The sequence below is a fragment of the Anopheles funestus genome, chromosome 3RL (assembly GCF_943734845.2).
Source record: "Anopheles funestus chromosome 3RL, idAnoFuneDA-416_04, whole genome shotgun sequence".
NCBI classification, from domain to species: Eukaryota; Metazoa; Arthropoda; class Insecta; order Diptera; family Culicidae; genus Anopheles; species Anopheles funestus.
In genome coordinates this window covers 64,295,560-64,315,056 of record NC_064599.1, presented here as the reverse complement: position 1 = coordinate 64,315,056, position 19,497 = coordinate 64,295,560, and the positions used below count along the sequence as shown (strand labels likewise).

The 19,497-nt window shown below is 44.0% G+C and overlaps 1 protein-coding gene across 2 annotated transcripts in view; it reads left to right on the top strand.

Moving 5' to 3' along the window:
* LOC125771645 (LIM/homeobox protein Lhx1) overlaps positions 1-19,497 on the top strand; it is a 36,467-nt gene that overhangs the window by 12,291 nt on the left and 4,679 nt on the right. For both annotated transcript variants that reach the window (XM_049442468.1, XM_049442469.1), the window contains exon 4: positions 6,551-6,963. In XM_049442468.1, coding sequence (XP_049298425.1) covers positions 6,551-6,963 — 413 coding nt within the window. The remainder of the gene's footprint in view (positions 1-6,550; positions 6,964-19,497) is intronic.

Here is a 19,497-nt window from a genome sequence, read left to right as displayed (position 1 = left end):
GTTTTGCATTTACTATTTCCTTTCGAGTTCGGTAAAAGCGAAAAAAAAACACCAAGTAAAGCTCCGGCCAGTCTTTGTTTTTGTTTGACAGAAGCTTAAATTTTCCGGCCGGTTCTTTGGTGCGCTCATTCACCTTGAACGAGGAGCATCGGAAAAAGGACAGAACGAAGCTAATTTTCGCATGTGCACCTATGCGTGTGTTTTTATTGTTTGTTCAAACCATGCTAAACGAGATAGTGAAATGAAAAGTAAACAGTCGAAACCATAGCACTGATCGGGTGCTAGCGTAATCACGTTCCCTCTGTGTGTACCGATCTGGTGGCTAACCAGATTTACATGCGTAAAACCGCACCCGAAACGTACCGCTGAAAAGGAACCGCACGGGAGCAGGGGACGCAAAGGGGACGAGGGACGGGTAGACACGGGGTGAAGAAAACAATCGATACCCATGTCCACCGGGAAAAGGTAAGTATTGTACGGTTGACACACAGCTCTTTTCGTTTCGTTCACACGCCTCGGAAGCGGCAAATCCTGGTGGCTGTACGAAAAGCTGCTTCCTGGCCAAAAAAAAAGAAAAATTTGGTCCTTTCGGTTGATCCTTTTTTTCTTTGCTTTTCTGGCGGTGGGTTTAAGCACCGAAGAACTGGTTTGATCCGTTTAGCTCGGGATCGGCTTTAGGATGGAAAGCCGGAGCTTTCACCGTTCGGCTAAGCTTCTAACTTTGAAGGCAACGCAAAATTCAGCCGGTCCGGTATCGGCTTTTGTTTTGCGATGCGATCGTGCCTGACTGACCGTTTTTCGGTCGGTTTGGCGAATGTAATCAGCGTAATGTGATCGGACCCGGTACGGGGGATGTGCTTTTCTTTGGTTCGGTTGGCCGTTCCGTTCGGCACAACGGATCTCGTCAGTATCGGTATCCTTTCGGATGACAACCATTCCATTGACACTTGGTTGATCTTCTTTTGGGCTGTCGTTTTGAGGCATTCTGACATTTAAAATTAACGCTCTACTCTTCCTCTCTCTCTCTCTCTCTCTCTCTCTCTCTCTCCCTCCCTCTGTTTCTTGCCCCCTTGTTTTTGGTGTCGGTGAATTTGAAGATTCTCTTGTAGGTAAAGACCTTGGGCGGTAATTCGCTTAACTTATGTAGATTCTTAAACGAATGTCGCACGCTTGTAATTTGTGATCACCAGGTAGTGATCGATGCTTGTACGCACGACAAAAGTCCACCGAAAGTCGATAAGCTAACCTGCCGCACGTTGCTTACCCGTGAACGTGATCCCTTTACGAGTCTATTAGTTCGATCTGGGTTTATCGGTTTACTGTTTTTTGCACCTCCTGGACTCAACCACCTCAACAGCATCACCACCACCACCTGTCTTTCCGTGCGGATTGTCGCATGACTGATTTGAGAAATGTTTATGTACACGTTTAGCATAAATTACATTTTGTAAATCGCATCGAAACGTTCATAAAGTGCATCGGGTTTTGTAGGTGCAATGGTTGGCTGAATGCATTTTCCATTTCGGGTTTATGGGTGGTTCCGTATGTTGTTATCTTCGCGCTTTGGACGTTAAATCGTACTAAGGGTTTAAGATAAAATTTTAATTACCATTTCGTTATTACATTTCCATTCCGCATGTTTTGTAAACAACTGTGCTTTACTGTGGAACGATATAAATTTTGTTCGTTTTTTTTTGCAATGAACATAAATTCTGCGTTTTAGTGCAAATAAATTCTGCAATATTTGTTATCTAAATTGCATTCTGCATTTCAAATGGCAAACACATTTTTTAATTAATTTTAATTGTTTTGCACTTTATTTCACATAGCCACAGAAAGCAACAAAAAGACTGAACCTTAAAAACGGGCTTATTTCTTTAGTCACACACGTCGGAAAATCAAACAAGATTTGTAGAGCAACGTACCTTTGTCGGTACGTCAGTTTGATGTGTATGAAATTGCGCTACACTTTGTCGCATATCGCATATCGCTTAGACAAAGGGCGGCTTTACTTTTGTTTGTTCTACCGTTAATGTGCGCGAAATTTTCCCCACACACTTTAAACGCGCGCGCCAATTTTCTAAGCCATTTTATCGCTCCAATGTGGAATCTCGGGGCGTTGTTTGCTGCCAGCACCGGAATGCCACCCAGGGCGTGATGCGTTTTTCTTTAACGTACTCAATCTACGTTGTAACAACTCGACTTTCTTGCACTTATTGCAACATGCAACGTACGCTCGTAAGCTCGTAATCGATACACAATCAACGGATGAAAAAGTGTTGTAAAAGATGCACGAGACCACCGGAGTCGTTTTACACTGAAGGATGAAACCGTTTGCCCGGGCGACTCACCAAGTCCGTTGTCACGAGTTTATGACGTTTTGTAACCATAGTTTTGAGTGTGAAGATTAGTTCTCCGGTACCCGATATGGATTCTGTAGAGCGTTCCGGTTTGTTACGCCGACCGATGGCACACGGCACACGAGCGATAAGCAATCTTTATCCCCGTCAAATGCGCATTGGATGCGGCAAATGGATCTCTTATCTCTGTCACTTCTGTCATGCATGCTAGGGAGGGTTTTCGTTAAATTGTAAGGGTGGTTTGGCTTTGAGTTTATCTCATTTTTGTATGATCTACAGTGCAACCTATCAGGATATTTAAAAAAATAACATAACTTCAGTATATCAAAAATGTGCTAAAAATGTTTAACTTAAATTGATCTAAATTAAGTTTACGTTATTGGAACTTTCATGGTATCAAAGAGCTATCAAACTTTTTAATTTATTCGGATGAATTTTTCGATAAGATGTAATCTTTCTTGAAGACAATAATGTTCTTATACCGAACTCTAATAAAAATAACAAAACAACCAATATGATTTGCAGAATATCCGAAAGGTATCAAATAAATTCAAATATAAGCATAGTTCTCCAAGGATTTTGCACTAATTGTATAACATCCCGTCTTAAGCTTATCAGTAGCTCTTTAATAGAGTTGTATACATATTTGAATGTCATTAGAATGCATTAAAAATGGTGCGTTACTGGACACAAAATAATATTACATACATTTGTCAACATTTGACAACTAACGTTATTCTGTGATAACTTGTAACTAGATGAAGATCACTTTGTTTCCAACAAATCTTGCAATTGCTGAGGACAATTCCAGACGAGTACTCTATCAAGATCATAAGCGAATGATTTGAATCAACAAAAACTATTGGCAATTTTTTCGAATCGTTTGTTTCATTTGTCTTGAAGAAGGTCACCTTTCTGATATTAAATGACAATTTCTTGTCGTTACGCTTTACCTTACCTTTAAATTACCTTTCGAAAGCCAAATAGGCACAGTGTGTCAAAGAAGATGGGTCGACACAGTTGCGAAAGTAATTGAATAAATAGTGTCGGTTAATAGTGCTTCGCAGATGATATTTGATTGTCGGAGAACTCCGGAGAAAGGCCAACGATGAACGGTTACTCATTGTCAATAACAATTTGATGCTTTTTTCATAATGAACATCCATATGGGGAATATATTGAAATTAGAAAGTACGCCTCTCACCGACAAAAATGCTAACCCCATTACCTGATTGTGTGATTCAATTTATGCAAATGCAGTTTGTTGATCTCAAGCTATTGCAATTCGGTGCAATGAATCGTATCACCGATGCATGGAGGGACCGTTTTATGGTAGCATTCTAGAAGCTATTGTTGGTGACAAGATACCTACGTGTGGAACTGTAAAATGTGAATGCAAATATGTGTGATTTGTGTTAATTGAACATTCAATTAGAAACTTGTCGCATTACTTTTATAGCATACTGATATTTTTTTTACCTCGAAAGCAATAGCCCGCAATGTACCGCACATTGTGCCTCAACCCACATATGACGCTTGATTTCGGTTGGCCGGCGCAAGAAGATTAATTAATCTTCAACCCGATTGTCGATTTGTTTGGTTTCGGCTTTCGACACCTGTTGGAATCGATTTCAGGCATCGACCGGCAGCCCGAACGATCACGATCGGTTGCGCACTTTCTGGTACACCGTCTCTGGCCAACCGTTTTGCGTTTCGATGCTCCCCATAGTTGAAGATGAAGATTTTACGATCTCACCTCATCAATCATTTTACACGGGCTGTCTATGGCTGACCTCTTCCGGGCAGAAGACGCCCGGTCACTTAATGGTTTGAAGAGAAGGAAAAAATATACAATATGCTGAGACTGAAGCAAGTCGTTAAGATTTTAATCATGAGGCTGTGTATACATTGAGCTAAAACACATTTTCGTAAAGCACGCAAACAATTCTGCACACTATTACATGAAAGCTTACGCAGCCTCCTGAGGCAGGGGAGCCTCAAAACGAGCTTAGAGTGACATAATGGTTTTTATTTCTGTCCGGAACTACTTCCAAGGTCGTATTCGTTCCGGCTCGAAATAGCCATCTGATCGAACACTGGTGGAGACAGGGGATCGTGGAGGTCTTTACTGTAGTGCGCTCACCCTGTTTATGTTTTGCAGCAACGGACACAGATCCCGGCGTCATGGAAAACGGAAAGAAACAAGCGATGGAGTTGCAAGAATGCCAACGGGTGTAGTGTTTTTGATGGGCTCACGTGTACGCTGGATGTGACGGGTCAGGGTTCTCTCACCGTCGATCACAGTTGGCACGCAAGGCAGGAAGCGAACCGATTCTTAGCTCACGGGACCCAAAACTGACAGCAGCAGTACAAAACAACCGAGAACTATGTTCCCCCCAAACTCTCCTCCTGAAGTCCAAGTCCACCCGAGTACCGTACCAACCTGTCAGTTAAAGTAGGCTCAGTTTTATTTCTACCCATCGGGGCAAGACATCGAGCGGGAGTTTATAGGTATGGACGTAACAAAAAAATGAAGCAAAATGCCCAGCAGAAATTACGAGCCACGGAGAAATAGCAACAGCGAGGGTGAGAATTCGTGTGTTGGAAGCGCGCTTGATATGTGCACCCTTTTTATTTCCGTGTCTCAGCTCACAGCGGGCAGGCTAGGGAGAGTTCTGCAACTCCCGTCTGTATGTGCAGCTGTCAAACTCGCTTCGAACATGTTGGGTTCTCTCGCTCTCTTTCCCTCTCTTTAGGCCAAAAAGGGTTTACTGCTGATGCTGTCAATTTCAGTATACGCAGTACCTTCCGCCCTCTACGTGTGTTTTCGTGTGAGCCTGTCGGCGATACACTACTGGGCGATACTATACGGGCGTACACGCCTGAAGCCTTCGGGTTCAGTTGGTCGTTTAGAAAGGGAGGGCCTGGTTAAGTTTGGCACCGTAGGAAGCTCCTAGACACCGGGAATTCTCGTCCTGGGTTTGAGGCTGTACCTTTGAAGGTACAAATTGTCAATCTTACTATGTTGTCTCGCTTGCCGGCTGTCGGGGTTTCTTTTTTTTTTGCTAGAATCCGTCATGTGCCATACCGGATGGTATCGGTTCCCAGCGAACGTTTCCCGTTCATGTCTCGATATGTATATTTATCGGCGCACTGCCTGTTTTGTAGTGGATGTAGCACCAAACTGTAAACAATAGCTTTGTTTTTACACGATGTTGTTGTTATGTTGTTTCGTGTATTGTTTTCCCTCTTTTTTTTCTATAGCCCAAAACATTCCGATCCGAAGTTTTTCTTCGTACGCAAATCGAATACCGGCGAGGCGTTGGTGCGTGGAGGTGGTTTTGCCCTATTCACACAAATGCCAATTTCACCCTCAGTCTTCCCAAGAGGAAGTGTGTTGTTTTACAGTGAGGGAGAGAGTAGTAGGAGGAGGAAAAACAAAGTAAACAACACGCAACCCTGACGCACAGCGGTGGACACTCCACTCCAGGCACTCCTTGGGGAAGTCCTTGAGCGCGCGTACTCAATTTATTGTAACAATACGGCAATACTGGCGGGGGATCGTTCAGCAGGATGCCTACCAATGGGCAATGTACGGAGGCGCCCCCTTAGGGCTGGTGGCTAAGGAAACCGCTTTGTGCGTCCGGATGTGGACCGTTGATAAAGAGATTTTAAACGGATTCCTCCCTACTCGATCAGCGGTGTTGTATTTTCGGTACTCCTTATCCAATTCTGCCTGCAATGGCAATAGGGATGACATGGCTGGTGGAAAATGTATGCGTATTTTCCCTTTGCCGTTTGTACAAAGTGCCCTATTGGAATGGGTTTTGAAGATGAAGCGAAGGAGGGAAAACTTATAAAACACACAAATAAATACAAGAAACAGTGAGGGGAGTTTCGATATCGCTGACAAAAGCAACAGTGAGCCGTGAGGGGTTTTTTGTGCTGGGAGTTAGAAAACCCATTACAGGGTTGAGGAAATGTCTTTGAGGGGTAAAATCGATTTTCACGATTCACTTGCTTCGTTCAGTTCGAGTGGGTACTACAAGAGTATGGTGTCCTTCTGGTTGCGGAGTGAGAACGACTGGAAGAAAATGTATGTTTATCAACAGCAGGTTTTTCTTTGCCCGGTCTGATCCGATCCAATGTCTTTAACTTTTTTCCCGTTTTGTTTGCTTTCTTCTTTGCAGACTCCCTCATGGGTTCGGCCTCGGAAGACGAAGATGAGGAGGACCAGATGAGGCCTGGCGTGTTGGCGGGTTTGGTCGGTAGTGGTACGGGAGCTGCCGGTCTGCATCACGGCGATGGACCACTCGGTGCGTCGGACCTTTCGGTACAGAGCATGAGCACGGACAGTAAGACGGGCCACGACGACTCGGACCAGGGTTCGCTGGACGGTGACCCGGACTGCCGGGGTGACTCGCAGGCCGAAAACAAGAGCCCCGACGATGGTGCCGGCTCGAAGCGGAGAGGACCCCGAACGACGATCAAAGCCAAACAGCTCGAGGTGCTGAAGAACGCATTTAGTCAAACACCAAAACCCACTAGACACATAAGGGAACAGCTGGCCAAGGAGACGGGACTGCCGATGCGGGTGATACAGGTAAGCCTTTCATGCGTTTTGCTCCTTCCTACCGGTAGGGTCAGTGGACGGAATCCTTTCATCGATCCTTTTTTTTTGTTTGTTGCTTGACCCCATTTGGGATGTCTAGTTGTGGTTAGCGCCTGCAATCAATTCAAGTCCAAGAACTTTACTGTAACGATCTCCTGGTTCTTCGTCTATTTATCATAGGTCCCTGCGTAAATACGTCCAAAGAGAGGGAAAAAAAGGTTAGAATCCGTCGATCAGCCGTCGGGTGTAGAGAGTCGATAGGAAATCAAAGAAAAAAAACACAGGGGGGAAAATAAGCAATAAATCATATCCGTGCTTGAGTGGACCATGGTGGGATTCAGGGATTCGAAAAGCATTCGAAACTTTGACTGCGATTGACTGGGACGACTTGTGTGAGAGCTTTGAATAATGATAATTATGATGAAGATGACGCAGTGGATTACCACGGTTTCGAGAGTTTTTTTTTGGGGTATTTCAACATATAGAATTGTGAGTGTGTGTGCTTTTTTTTGTTAAAATGTACAGTGACTTACAAAACTGGAGAAATTTGACCGTACGTAAATAGCGTAACGGAAGGATATTGTACTCGGGCGGCGGCGTTTGCAAAACGGTATGTTTAACCGTTGCGAATGACGTGTTTTGAGTTTAGAATTGAAGAATAGAAAGCAAATTTTGTAACATCTTGAGTCCGGGAGTATGGGAAAGAATTTCTACAAGAAACTTGTGGGGTTTTTCGGAGAAATAATGTATTCATGTTAAAGTAATTCCATTTGCTTCAAAATTCGATAAGATCTTTAAGATTTAAGCAAAGCGTTAAAGTAACTCATGTTCTCTGAACAATCATTACGTCCTGAAAAAGTTGGAAAAAAAACAATCGTTATTCCAATTGATCGACACTGGGGCATTATGAGCAAATCAGTGTACAAGAAACGTGAAACAAAAAAAAACAAAACTCCATACACGAATGACAAGCGCAAGGGAAACTAATTTCGTGTACTGTAACCACAAGAGCCACAATGCTAGATGATCGCTAAAAACAAAAGCACCACCATCGGCAGTAGTTTCCAACAGCAACAACACAACCGTAGTCTAACCGCAACGAAAACCTCATCATCATACTCACCCGAAAAACTAATGGCGCACAACCGGTGTAGTGCTCCAGCCCAGCAATCCGCGATGGAGAATGGTACGCATTCAATCCGAAACCTCATAACTCATAACGAACCAACACGCAAAAGGCCATTACGGTGACGCCGGTTGCTGTTTTGTCGTTTTCGATAGACTTCCCAAAAACCGAATGGCGAAAGGGGAGAGGGAGGAGGAAAAAAACACAAATGCAGCCTCCGGTACCGTGGCCCTTACGGTTTGGAGCCACCCTTACCAACCCCCCCAGCATAGCACCCAAAAGCCCATGCTGAGGATGCTTTCATCATCATTTATTTGATAAATTGCATCCCGAGCTGTCTGACGGGCCGACGGGGTTCTCGCTGACCGAAAGGGCGCGCGCGCACGTTCGACGAATTTGACGAAAATCATTCATGCTTTCGAACGAGATTTCGCTCATCAGGGACAATGAGCCTCATCGTTCTGCGCTGTGCGTTTTATGGGAAAGACTGGGAAAACATTAAAACCATAAGGCAACGGGTGCCCTCTAGAATGTGCCCCCGGACGTAATACGTTTGGGAGTACGAAATGAAGGAATAAATCGTCCATCACGTGCTCGATTATCTCGTTCACCGTTTTTGGTTTTGGTTGGTTTAAGGTGTTCTTTTTACTGTGTCCGTTGTTTTTATGTGTGTTTTTTTTTGTTGTTTGCTGTCGAACAACTACAGAATCGTTCCATTCTGGGTGAAACACATAGTACCGGAATTGTCCTGTGTTGGAATGTTGTTTCGTTTGCCACTAACTGATTGCTGGACTTCGCATGCTCAGCATGTAACAGTAGCTGCCAAGTAGTCACCATATATTGGAGCGTTTGGTGTATTTTGCTGGCGTTTAGCTTTTTATCGCTTTTGAACGATCTGCCAGTGTCGCTGGAATCTGGAGGGATTGGCAAATAAAACTCATGTAACGTAAACAAATGGGAAGTTGTTCCATGAGTTGGTACATTGACATTGCGGATCGGAGGGAGTGAGTCATTCTTGGTAGCGGTTTCGATGGTTTCTTGTGAATATTAGAATTAAATGGAATAGACCTTTACAAGGAAAAAGAAAATGTTACACTGCCTAGCCAATTGTTCCTGGCTGTAACATTGTTTTAATTTTATTTCAGTTTCAAAAGATAATATTTATACTACAGAAAATAGGTGTTTAATTTCGCATTGAATTGCATTTGACTGCAAGATGTCTGCTAGTTTTTAAAAAATAAATATCGTTTCGAAGACAAGATCCTAAATGATTCAAAACGTAGATAAACTATTAAGATGATGGATATTGTTGAAATAGAGCAATTTCACGTACGAGCAATAGACAGCGGAAAAACACACACGAATATCTCGTTTTTCAAGAAGAACTAGAGAAGGATGGAGAAGAGAACTGTACAATTACTAAGCAGAACAAAAATGTTTGATTTAATTAGAAATAAAGTGACAACATAGACTTATTATTGCAACTAGACGCAACTACGTTAAATTGAAGAACTCCTAGTCATATACAGGTGAGTTTGGTTTTCTCCAGATATTGCAAGTCTTGGAAGTCAAACTGCAATACCTAAGTTTTCCACTAAGAACAAGTTTTATCAAGATGCTTCTGACAGTCTGCCCACTTATTGGCATGCTTCAGATGTTAGACCAAACTAAAGATTGTCGAGACCTTTTTCGAGATATATTTCTTATTTCTATTCAGACATTTGCAGCGATGAACTTAAGAACTTACATCAAACTATTGGGCAGTCGTTTAGGATTATGGATTTTTCTACCAAAGGGATTTGTGAACAAAGATATTGCAATGACTTGAAAGGGCGTTACGAAATTCAGATCTGACTTGGTTTTTTAGCATTGGATGAAGATTATTTCCAATACCTAAATTCCAATATTTCTTAAGCAATTATTTCAATGACTTCCACTTCCAATATTTCCCATTCTATCCTTTTTGATACATTTGAAATATTCCAATAATTACCACCTTTTAAAACGGATCATTCCAAACACAATAACTGCAAATTGTTCCAATGGCTTCTAGTGTTTGGTGCTATTATGCGTGATCAAAACAACATATTTATGTGAACAACCATGCAACATGGCGCATTAAAATGACATCAAACGATCCAATAAACACAACCAAAATCGTCCATTATTTACCTTCCCTCCGGTGTGGTGAATTAAAACCGTCCTCTTTGGTGCCCTCGATTGAAACCCCTTTTTTTGTTGTTTGGGTTTGGCTTTGTTTTCTGCTGCTGAAGATCGTCGCCCTGAATCCCGAATCCCTCTAATGTCTCTATAATCGGAGACGCATTCATGTGGTCCGCTGTGGATTGTGGGTTATCTGGTTCGCAGCATGTGTCTCCGGATGGCGTGCGGCTTGAGCCTACCCACGACGTGTTTCGGGGGAAATACTGGACCCTTTGCCTGGCCCGGTGAAAGGAGCGAAACGAAAGCGGCGACAAGAAAAAGGCTGCACCGCCGATGACAAATCACTTGACACTCATTTCTTTTTCCTTTTTTTTTTTGGTTTGGTTTGGGACTGGTTCATTGTTGTTTCCGTGTGCCCAAAAACGTATGACACACGACTCCAGGCGGCAATAGTGTCAGCGAAATGTGATCTTCCTTTCTGCTGCGGGAACCTTTTCCTTCGACACGATCGGGGATTATTAAGGAACGTAGCCACCGTTTCAGTAGGTGTAGCAACAAGTGACACACCCGAAAAGTGGTTAACCAGCAAACGAACGAAGTGAGAAGATGGGTCATCATACGGTGGATTTTTTTTTAACTTTCTGTGGTGTCATTTTCGTCACCACCGACGGTAGCCTTTTTCGGTTAACTGTTTTTTCCCTCAACATTTCTGTTTGTTGGTTGAATTATCCTTTTTTTTCTTAAAGTGTCGGTGACTTTTAAAGCTATCATTCTAGCGATAAGTTTCTGTGAAGGTGTACTATTACAACCGTTTTTAACCGCGAAAAATTATTGTTTCGTTTTTTTGTACTGTGGTTTAGTAACTTCAAGCCATGCAACTGGACCGGTTTTCATTCAGTTTCTCACGCCCTGTCTGCAACGCAGCAGTCTGGAGACGCAGTACGAGCTGTGGTGGCTTGCACATATTATGATAGCTGCTTTTATTTATAGTAGTACACACATCGAACAGGGTGGCACGGTGCACAAAGTACAGAGCACAGAGTTGGTTGGTTTGTGGAAACCTGGAAACCTGCATTTCGATTGCACGCGAACGGCACCATTTTGTTCGTTCATTCATTCGTTGTCAAGTTCGTCGCTTTTTATTTCTTCTCTTTAGTTCGCCAAACCGCCTTTATTTTTTTTTTCAAGAAAAGGGGGCTCCCATTTGCACGATTTTCTTTTTTTTGTTTTCCATTGCCGTGCCGTCTTTCGATTCGATTATATCTGTTCCCGTGTTTCGATGTTTCCGTTCCCTCTGCTGCTTGTTTTTTTTTGGGGGGTAGAATCTTATCGTATATAATTTCACGCTTGAATGTACTTCTATCAAGCGGTTCTTCCATTTGCCTTCCGTTTGGCTGGTTCGATTTTTCCATCCCAAAAACACCAACCAACCGGTTCGTATGTAACCTCGCCAAAGAAGGATATGGTTTTACTCCGATCCCCGATCAGACGAGTCCATGCGAACTCTGGTGCTGCGTTTGTGTAGAAAGACGCTTATTTTGTTGGCACAAAACTATACACCGGCACCGGGTGTGAGACATTTTCAAAACCACCGCAAAAACAGGGGACGAAATGGTTCAGGTGAAGTTCTTAGGAGTTTCAGGCAAGAAGGAAGCAAAGCTTGTGCAACAAGCGCCCAGGGAAAGCGTTGAAACATCACTCTGGGATGGGTTCCATTTTTGCGATTTCATCTCTTGTTGCCCTCGCTGCCTTTGCACATTGCTATTATTTTTACCACACTCGTTCCATCCACTCTCGCTAGTCCTTGATCGTACACGCCCTCCTTCTTGGGTAGTCAGCCGACGGCAGCAGCAGCAGCAGCAGAAGTAGCCGTGCCGAGTCGATTGCACGGAAGGATATAATTATATAGAAGTTGCTGCCACGATGCAATGGCGGCAGCTTCCACGCTTTCCGAGGCGAATCGGTTGGCCGGGGCACATTTTGTTGGACGCCGCAGGATGGACGTTGTTTACATCATAATCGTGAAGCAAAACCCCAGCTGGGTTTCCGAAGAAGATATTGGGAAGAGGTTTTTTTGGGGTGGAAGGGAGGGGGGGTGAGCGAATAGCGACCTGGAGCACGATGGGTGGGTAATGCAATTATTCATGCAGTTCGTGAATTTGCGAGACGCGCGCTGATGGTTGGTCCATATTTTAATGCATCATTTTGTCCGGACAACACTGTTGAGACCGTGGGGAGTAGAAAAAAAAACAATGGTAGCCAATTTTAAAATTGTTATGCAAGGGAAGCAACAACAAAAAAAAAGAATAAACTGCAAAGTTTAATCATACAATAATAATATTGTTCAATTTCACTGCAAAACAGACGTTTAGCTTAAAGTCGCCTTAAAGTCACGGGACTCTTTTACTCTGTTGAAGACTGCTGTTCATTTACGCTCCCAGGACGTGTAGCACAATGTAACAAAATGCACTCCTTGTTTCTAATGATCAGCCCGTTAAAAAGGGTTATGTTTTTTTCTTGTGGTTTTATTTTCCGAAAGCTCGTTTCGCTCAGATTTGTTGTCATAAATTCTGACGTCAGGAATTTTGCACAAGAAATATGAGTTTTTGGGCCTTTCATGTGTACCACACACAAAAAAAATCCCGCCGAACCGCGCGAATGGCATCAAACAGACACGCGAGAACAGATTAGGGAGGAATATGGGAAAAAGTGACCGTGAGATGTGTTTCCTATTCCCCTTGTTGGCTCACGACCGACCACCGACGAACCGACGATCGGACTGTCCACGGCGCATCGTATCGTTCAGTTTCGCGCGTCAGTTTTCTCATAGTTAACATTTTTGACAGGTGTTACAAACGATCCACGTACGGATAGGACGCAGCAGTTGAAATAGAGAACGCTGCTGCGGTGCCTTATGCCACATACCTTATGCCTCAGGATTATGTCTGTTTAGTTCGCACAGACAAACACGTACACCGATATCCTGCTGGGTCGCCGTGAAGGGCGTGCCCGACACATGTCACTGTTGCTTGGTTCGGGGTTGTTTTTTTTTCTTCTCTTCTCTATGTTACGGTGCCTGTTCGTTCCATTCGATTTTTCCTACCCCAAAAAAGTCCAACACGAAACCGACCACTTTTGAGTGATCTCCGTTCCGTGTGGCGCGAGAGCGAATGGCTGGTGTTTTTTGTGTGTTCTTATCCCGGTCCTGTCTCAGATTTAGTGCCGGTGGTTGACTGTTGTTTATTTCGTGCGCAGATGAGCACGAACGAATTGAACTGTGAAATTGAAAGTGGCTTCGTTCACCCGCTCGTTTTCAAAACGCCACACAGTACATGGGTGTGCATCGTAATATGGTTTTGATTAGGCAAAAGCCTCGAGAGCCTGTGAGCTGCAGCATCTTCATATCTTGTCCTGTATATGCCCGTCCCCCCCGAGGCGAAGATCCGTTAGAACCTGACAGGATCAAAGAGAGATTGAATCGGGCGACCAGTTGGAGAGGGTACTACCGCGATGACAACTGACGGACGGATTCCTCCTATACCGGAAGGCTAGCTACCAGAACCCCGAACCTCGGAACGACACATAATTTATCGATCGTTATTATAGGCTGTCAAAATAATGTGAGTTTTACGCTGGCTGAGGCGCATTTCGGTTTTCCATCCGTCCCGGCTTCTCGGAAGTGTGTGTGTTTTTTTTTTCGAAACCCCAAAAGCGACTTGAGCCGTGCTTTAAATCATCATTAGACATGCAAAAATTTTTCCGCACCACGCTAAAATATGTCAAGGATTTGTGAGGCAATAATTCTTCGCCCCTTGCTCGCGCGTAAAAGGGGCAAGAATTTGGATGGGGAATGACTTTTTCCTTTTTTTTTTGTTTGGTGTCCAATAATTTCTTTCAAAAAGCACTCGAACACCAACGTTTTTTTAGTCGTTCTGGTACGGGGTCGGTGGTTGATGCTGTTCAAGTTGCACACTGTAAAAGTGTAATAAACTTCAGCAAGACTTTAGACTGAAGCGCTTTGCAAGCGAAGCTGGCGCTGAGAATCACTTCAAGCGACTATGTTTGGGAACCCGAAACTACTGCAAAGAACCAAGGTTTGGGTATGGGGGCCTCCTTATTTTTTTGCTGCTGCTGCTGTCCAACTCATGTTCTCATGAAATATTGGCTAAAAAAATCTCCGAACTCTCACAATAATTCATTGTGAGGCGAAGGATATACAGGGATACACGGGGTACCCATAAAATACGCCTCTGACATAAGCCTCCAAATGGGGCAAAAGAAAAAAACCAAAACTGTGCCAGTACGATTTAAGAGAGTTTTACACCGATACACAGGTCATAGCCGAGAAAGAAGTAAAACCAAAACGAAAAAAAAAATACGGGGTAGAAAAGATCAGCAAACCCCGTTACCCATCGTAAGGTTTTGCATGGTTTACGGCGATCGTTACAAACTGCCTGATCGCGTTCGCAGTTAGAAAGCGGAAAAGGTTAGCCTCGTGGGGTCAAAGTGGGATGGTTTTGGCATGGGGATGTTGGAAAACCCTTCTCGCAGGGTTGCAAATGGATCGGTTTCAAGTGGTTGATTTGTTCCCCCCCCACCCTTCTCGTTTTGGCTAGTGAAACGGGGGCGAAATGAAGTACGAAAGCATCGATTTGCTCCAGGGTAGGATGCTCTACTTTTACTCTTTAACACTTTTTTATGTTATCTTAAAAAAACTCCGATAGAGGAAAAATTAAACGAAAACAATCCACCTACCCATGAGGATTTATTGTTGATAAAAATTTATTTTGCAAATTAATTAATGGAATCCCTACAGGCTTTTAGTTAAATGGATTTTATTGGTAAATTTTTGTTATTAATCAATTAAAAAATAAAAACAAATCAATCAATTATCGAATGATAGTAAGGTATAGCAGGTAGAAACTGTTTTTGAAATATATTCTTAGTCTCAATTAATTTTATTTAATTTTTTTCACACTTCCCAAGCCGCCAAACAACATAAATTAAATTATCATTTTTGCATAAAACCATAATCTACAAGCTGTGTAGTTGATTTAATGGCCATGAAATGGTGTCGTTATAAAAAAACAAGCATTAAGTGATAGTGAGTATACGCAATTAAGTGTAAATCACATACAACATACATCCTTACCTGTCAGTTTCGCTCTACTGATAACATAGTACACCCCAGTGCCGGGTGTAACGCGATAAACATTCTAATTAGTATTCACTGGGAGCAAGAGTTATGATTGACTATAATTTATAGCCTCCAAGAGCGCATTTGTGTGTGTGATAAATTCTATCTTTATATTCAATTAGTACTGCTTACAGTTGATCTGTCTACTGTGAAAAGGGAACTTCGCTTCACACCCAGAATGGGAATGTAAGAGAAAAGCGGTCAAAGAAGACGCTCGAAATGGTTCTCTTTTTAATATTTTCACACCTTATGATGCTCCCACGCTTCCAAAAAAAGACCTCGTAGAACCCACCCCGAAAGGAGGTAGTAGGTTTCGGAGGTTGGAAAATTGTTATCACCATTTGCCCATCATTACGGCTGCGCCATCATTTTCCAACCTTGAGAAACCAGCGGGAGATTCCCGACCGAACGCATCTACCGACGTTTTGTCGTCTCTTCACCAACCGAGAAGAGCTTTGCTATGACATTTGCCTCGACAGATTGCCCCGTGTGTGTGTGTGTATTGAGAGTCCCGCAAAGGGCGGTCTGTTTTGTCGTGCTTCAGTTCTACCAGGCACGATCGGGAAAGAAGTGTTACGAACGCAATCACAATCATTCGATTGAAAGGTGTTGAAGTCATGGTGTAGCGGCGACTTGCTTGCCCTGCTGACGAGCAGATTCCGACCGATACGCCCGACAAGCAGCAAAACCCCCGGTCGTAGCAGAGCAGACCGAAGCGTAACAGATCGTTCGATAAGTCTGCGAGTCAAAAGTTCGATCGACAGCGGAAAGACAGCGGGAGGGTTTTGTAGGAATAAAAGAAGGAACTAAGGAGAGAAAAAAATCGTGTGTCTGTACGCTGGTTTTTTTTTTTGCAATCTCATGTTGGCAGCTAGCCAACGTTAAGGTTAGGTCGGAAGATTTGCTTTCGGCCGAACCATCTCGGCCCATCGATCGCCTGGTGGAGAGAATCTGTAGCATTTGCGTTCAGTTCGTCAGTCATTCTTCGGCTAGGCTTTCTGAACCGGCAAACGTCCGGCATGTTTCGGCACATTTCGATGTGCTACCTACTGCTAGGTGCGCGTAATGGCGTTACTCCTTCAGGTCGTGTCGACCGAGATCTTGCCTTGTGGCGTAACCAATTCTTTCCCGTGTGTTTTTTTGTTTGTTACTGTTGAAACCGTGGACCACCTCCCGCGAACCGAACCGAAGCTGTAAAGTCATCGAGTATGCAGCCGGCTAGCCGACGAATTCCGCGATCTTCCGTTTCTTTCACGGAATCGTTTTTTTGTTGTTGTGGTTTTGTGCCTGTTTGGTCGCCGTCTTCTCGTCGTACAGATTTTATGCTGTCCGCGAGCTTTGCACTGCCCGAGTCAACTTTGTTCCCGAGGTGACGGATTGTAAAACCGACCGAATAGACAGCACGATGACGGGCGATTTGTGTTCGTTTCTCACTTCGGCCCATTCCACCCATTCCGTCGAAGAGTGCTTTATGTCCGGATGGGCTAGGAAGGTGGGCACGGTGAGGTATACAACAAGCTCCAGGAAACCTACGGCTTCAAGCACAGCATGTTGCATGTTTTGGCCACCAGTTGTGGCCACCAGTTGTTGCTCCCTGCATGCACACGACTAGCTTCCTGTGTGCGATCGTTCGCTTCTTGCTGAGGAGCTTGTTTGGACAGTGGGTTGGCGATCCTCGGCGAATTCGCGGCAGGGCCCCCAAATCCGAGGCACTCTTCTGTGACTAATGCAATTAGACGAAGAGTTGCTGAATCCGGAAGAAAATGTTGCACAGGTTCACCCAATAGCTTACAGAGCTATAAATCTGCTTTACAGGACTTTGAACTTAAAAAACACGAAAACCCCGACAAGAGTTTGTTGAAAAGTGGCCGTTGGTTTGCCAAATTTTGCGACCCCAAAACGACGGGCTGGATCCGTCAGAGCGAATCGCTTCTCCGAACGATCGATAAACGATCCGATCCGAACGATGTTATGAATGAAATGAGCCTAATTTTTATCGCGAAACGAATGATTAGCGGTCGGTTGAATTTTTAAAAGCCCCCACCGAAATATGGTCGTTAAAAAGAGCAGCGAAACAGATATAAAATACATTCTTCTAAACATAAAATTATGTTTGATCGTCCGGTTCGCTCGGATGAGCATTTAAGACGTTTGATGGGCCGGGTCGGCCCATGCGTTAGAAATTCCTGTTTCGCGGTCCAGCAGCTTTCCCGATCACCGCGTGGAGTGCGGTCATAAATAATAAACAACCAAAATCTTCTTCCGTCCGCTGTTCGTGTTCTGATGTTTTGGCTTGTCTCACACAGAAGAAGGAAAAAAAATACGGACAATCACACATAATGTTGTGTTAAAAGACGAAGTCTTTCTCCTGAAGCAAAACGGGTGAAGACAGTGTACAACAGCAAAATCACGGTGTGTCCGTGTCGTGTTATGGCGCGTCGAACAAAAACCGTCCAATTTCCCCTCCGGGGTGCTTATGTTTTCGATGATGTTAATAATAACCGACAACGGCAGCATTGGCAGCTTCGGCAGCAGCCACATTTACCGGCATATTAGCGGCAACGGGAGCTGAGCACCTTTTCGGGAGACCGAGGTGGTGAGCCGGTCAGCTTGTCAAGCCACACCACGGTTCTGTACATAAAGGCCGCGGCAAATAAAACGCGTCGTTAAAGATGACCCGCGTTGAGCCGTCTGTTTTTCCCGGTCTTCCCACCCTCCCCCCTTCGGACACGTCACGTTCAAAAATGCCATCATTTCATTGATTTTATTCACGCGACTCGCGGGCAACACACGGACCTTTCACTGGGAAGATCGTCAGAAAAGCGTCTCACATCTCCACATCATATTCGCCGGTACCACACCGGCTCATTATATGACACGCGGGTGACCGGCTATCGTTACCGCCGTTTCGGATGTTCGCTTCGTCGCATGCTACCTTTACCATCGACCGTATCGCGGCTGCAGGCAGTTTTCCGATTTTTATTGACTCTTTGATATTTTTTATTGATCGGTCAGCGGTGGACATTTAGTGCGCGCGCGGTACGCTTCATACGGATCGGCTGCTGATGGTCCAACCGTCAAGCTTTGCGAGTCGGCACCGTCACAAAGTCTCGCCGTTCTGCAGCCAACGGTTTGATACACACAAAAACACACACACAGACACACGTAAGAATGTCCCCAACTGGGAACTGCCGGCTTGGCGAGAGCCGGAAAAAGGAGTCGTTAAAAATTAGTTCCAGTCCGGGAAGCGAACGTTGGTTGAACGACAGCGTCCGACCGATCGAGCGGCAGCACCGATTGTTGTCACCGTTTTGTTATGCTAATTTTATTCTCTGCTTGACAAGAGCCAGCACTAATCCTTCCCCCCTTTAGTGACGGTGCCGGGGTTGAAGATCCGCATACACACTCGGCCAGCCAGAAGAATTGGTGGCCACTCGATCGCGGGAGTGGATTACGCTCATGATGTGATAATGTCCATATCGATCGAGTGAGAAGGTCGTTTGTTCAAAGTATAAACTTGCGGATAAAAAAAAAACACCCCCTGACCCGTTGAATTTTCCTGGGGTTCGTTGGGGTGCGTAAGAGTGAACTGAGTGAAGTGTAAAACTGTACAACAGTGTCATAATCATCGTATTTAATTTTAGTCACAAATTTGCACAGGTGAAGGGTTTTTGGGATGGCCACGCAAGAAAATGGCAATGGCATTGGCGAAGGGTGGAAAAGAAATGTTGATAAGATGGTTGCAAACGAACGTATTAATGGCAGTTAACAGCTTAATGATTCATGCTCCTTTTGCGCATCATTTGCGTTGATAATTGTGTTGTTTTACATGGAAAAATTGAGATTTCTTTCGAATGTTTAATACATGACGTCATGCCTACGGCATTTCCTTGAAGGCAGTATGTTAGTAATTTCTATTATTCGGTGTCGTCTGTTTTGTGAACGCTCTGTTGTTTATTATATTTTATTATGATTTATATTAATTCATTATATTACACTGAATTCCAGGGTTTTGTGATTTATGTTGTTCGAGTTCGAG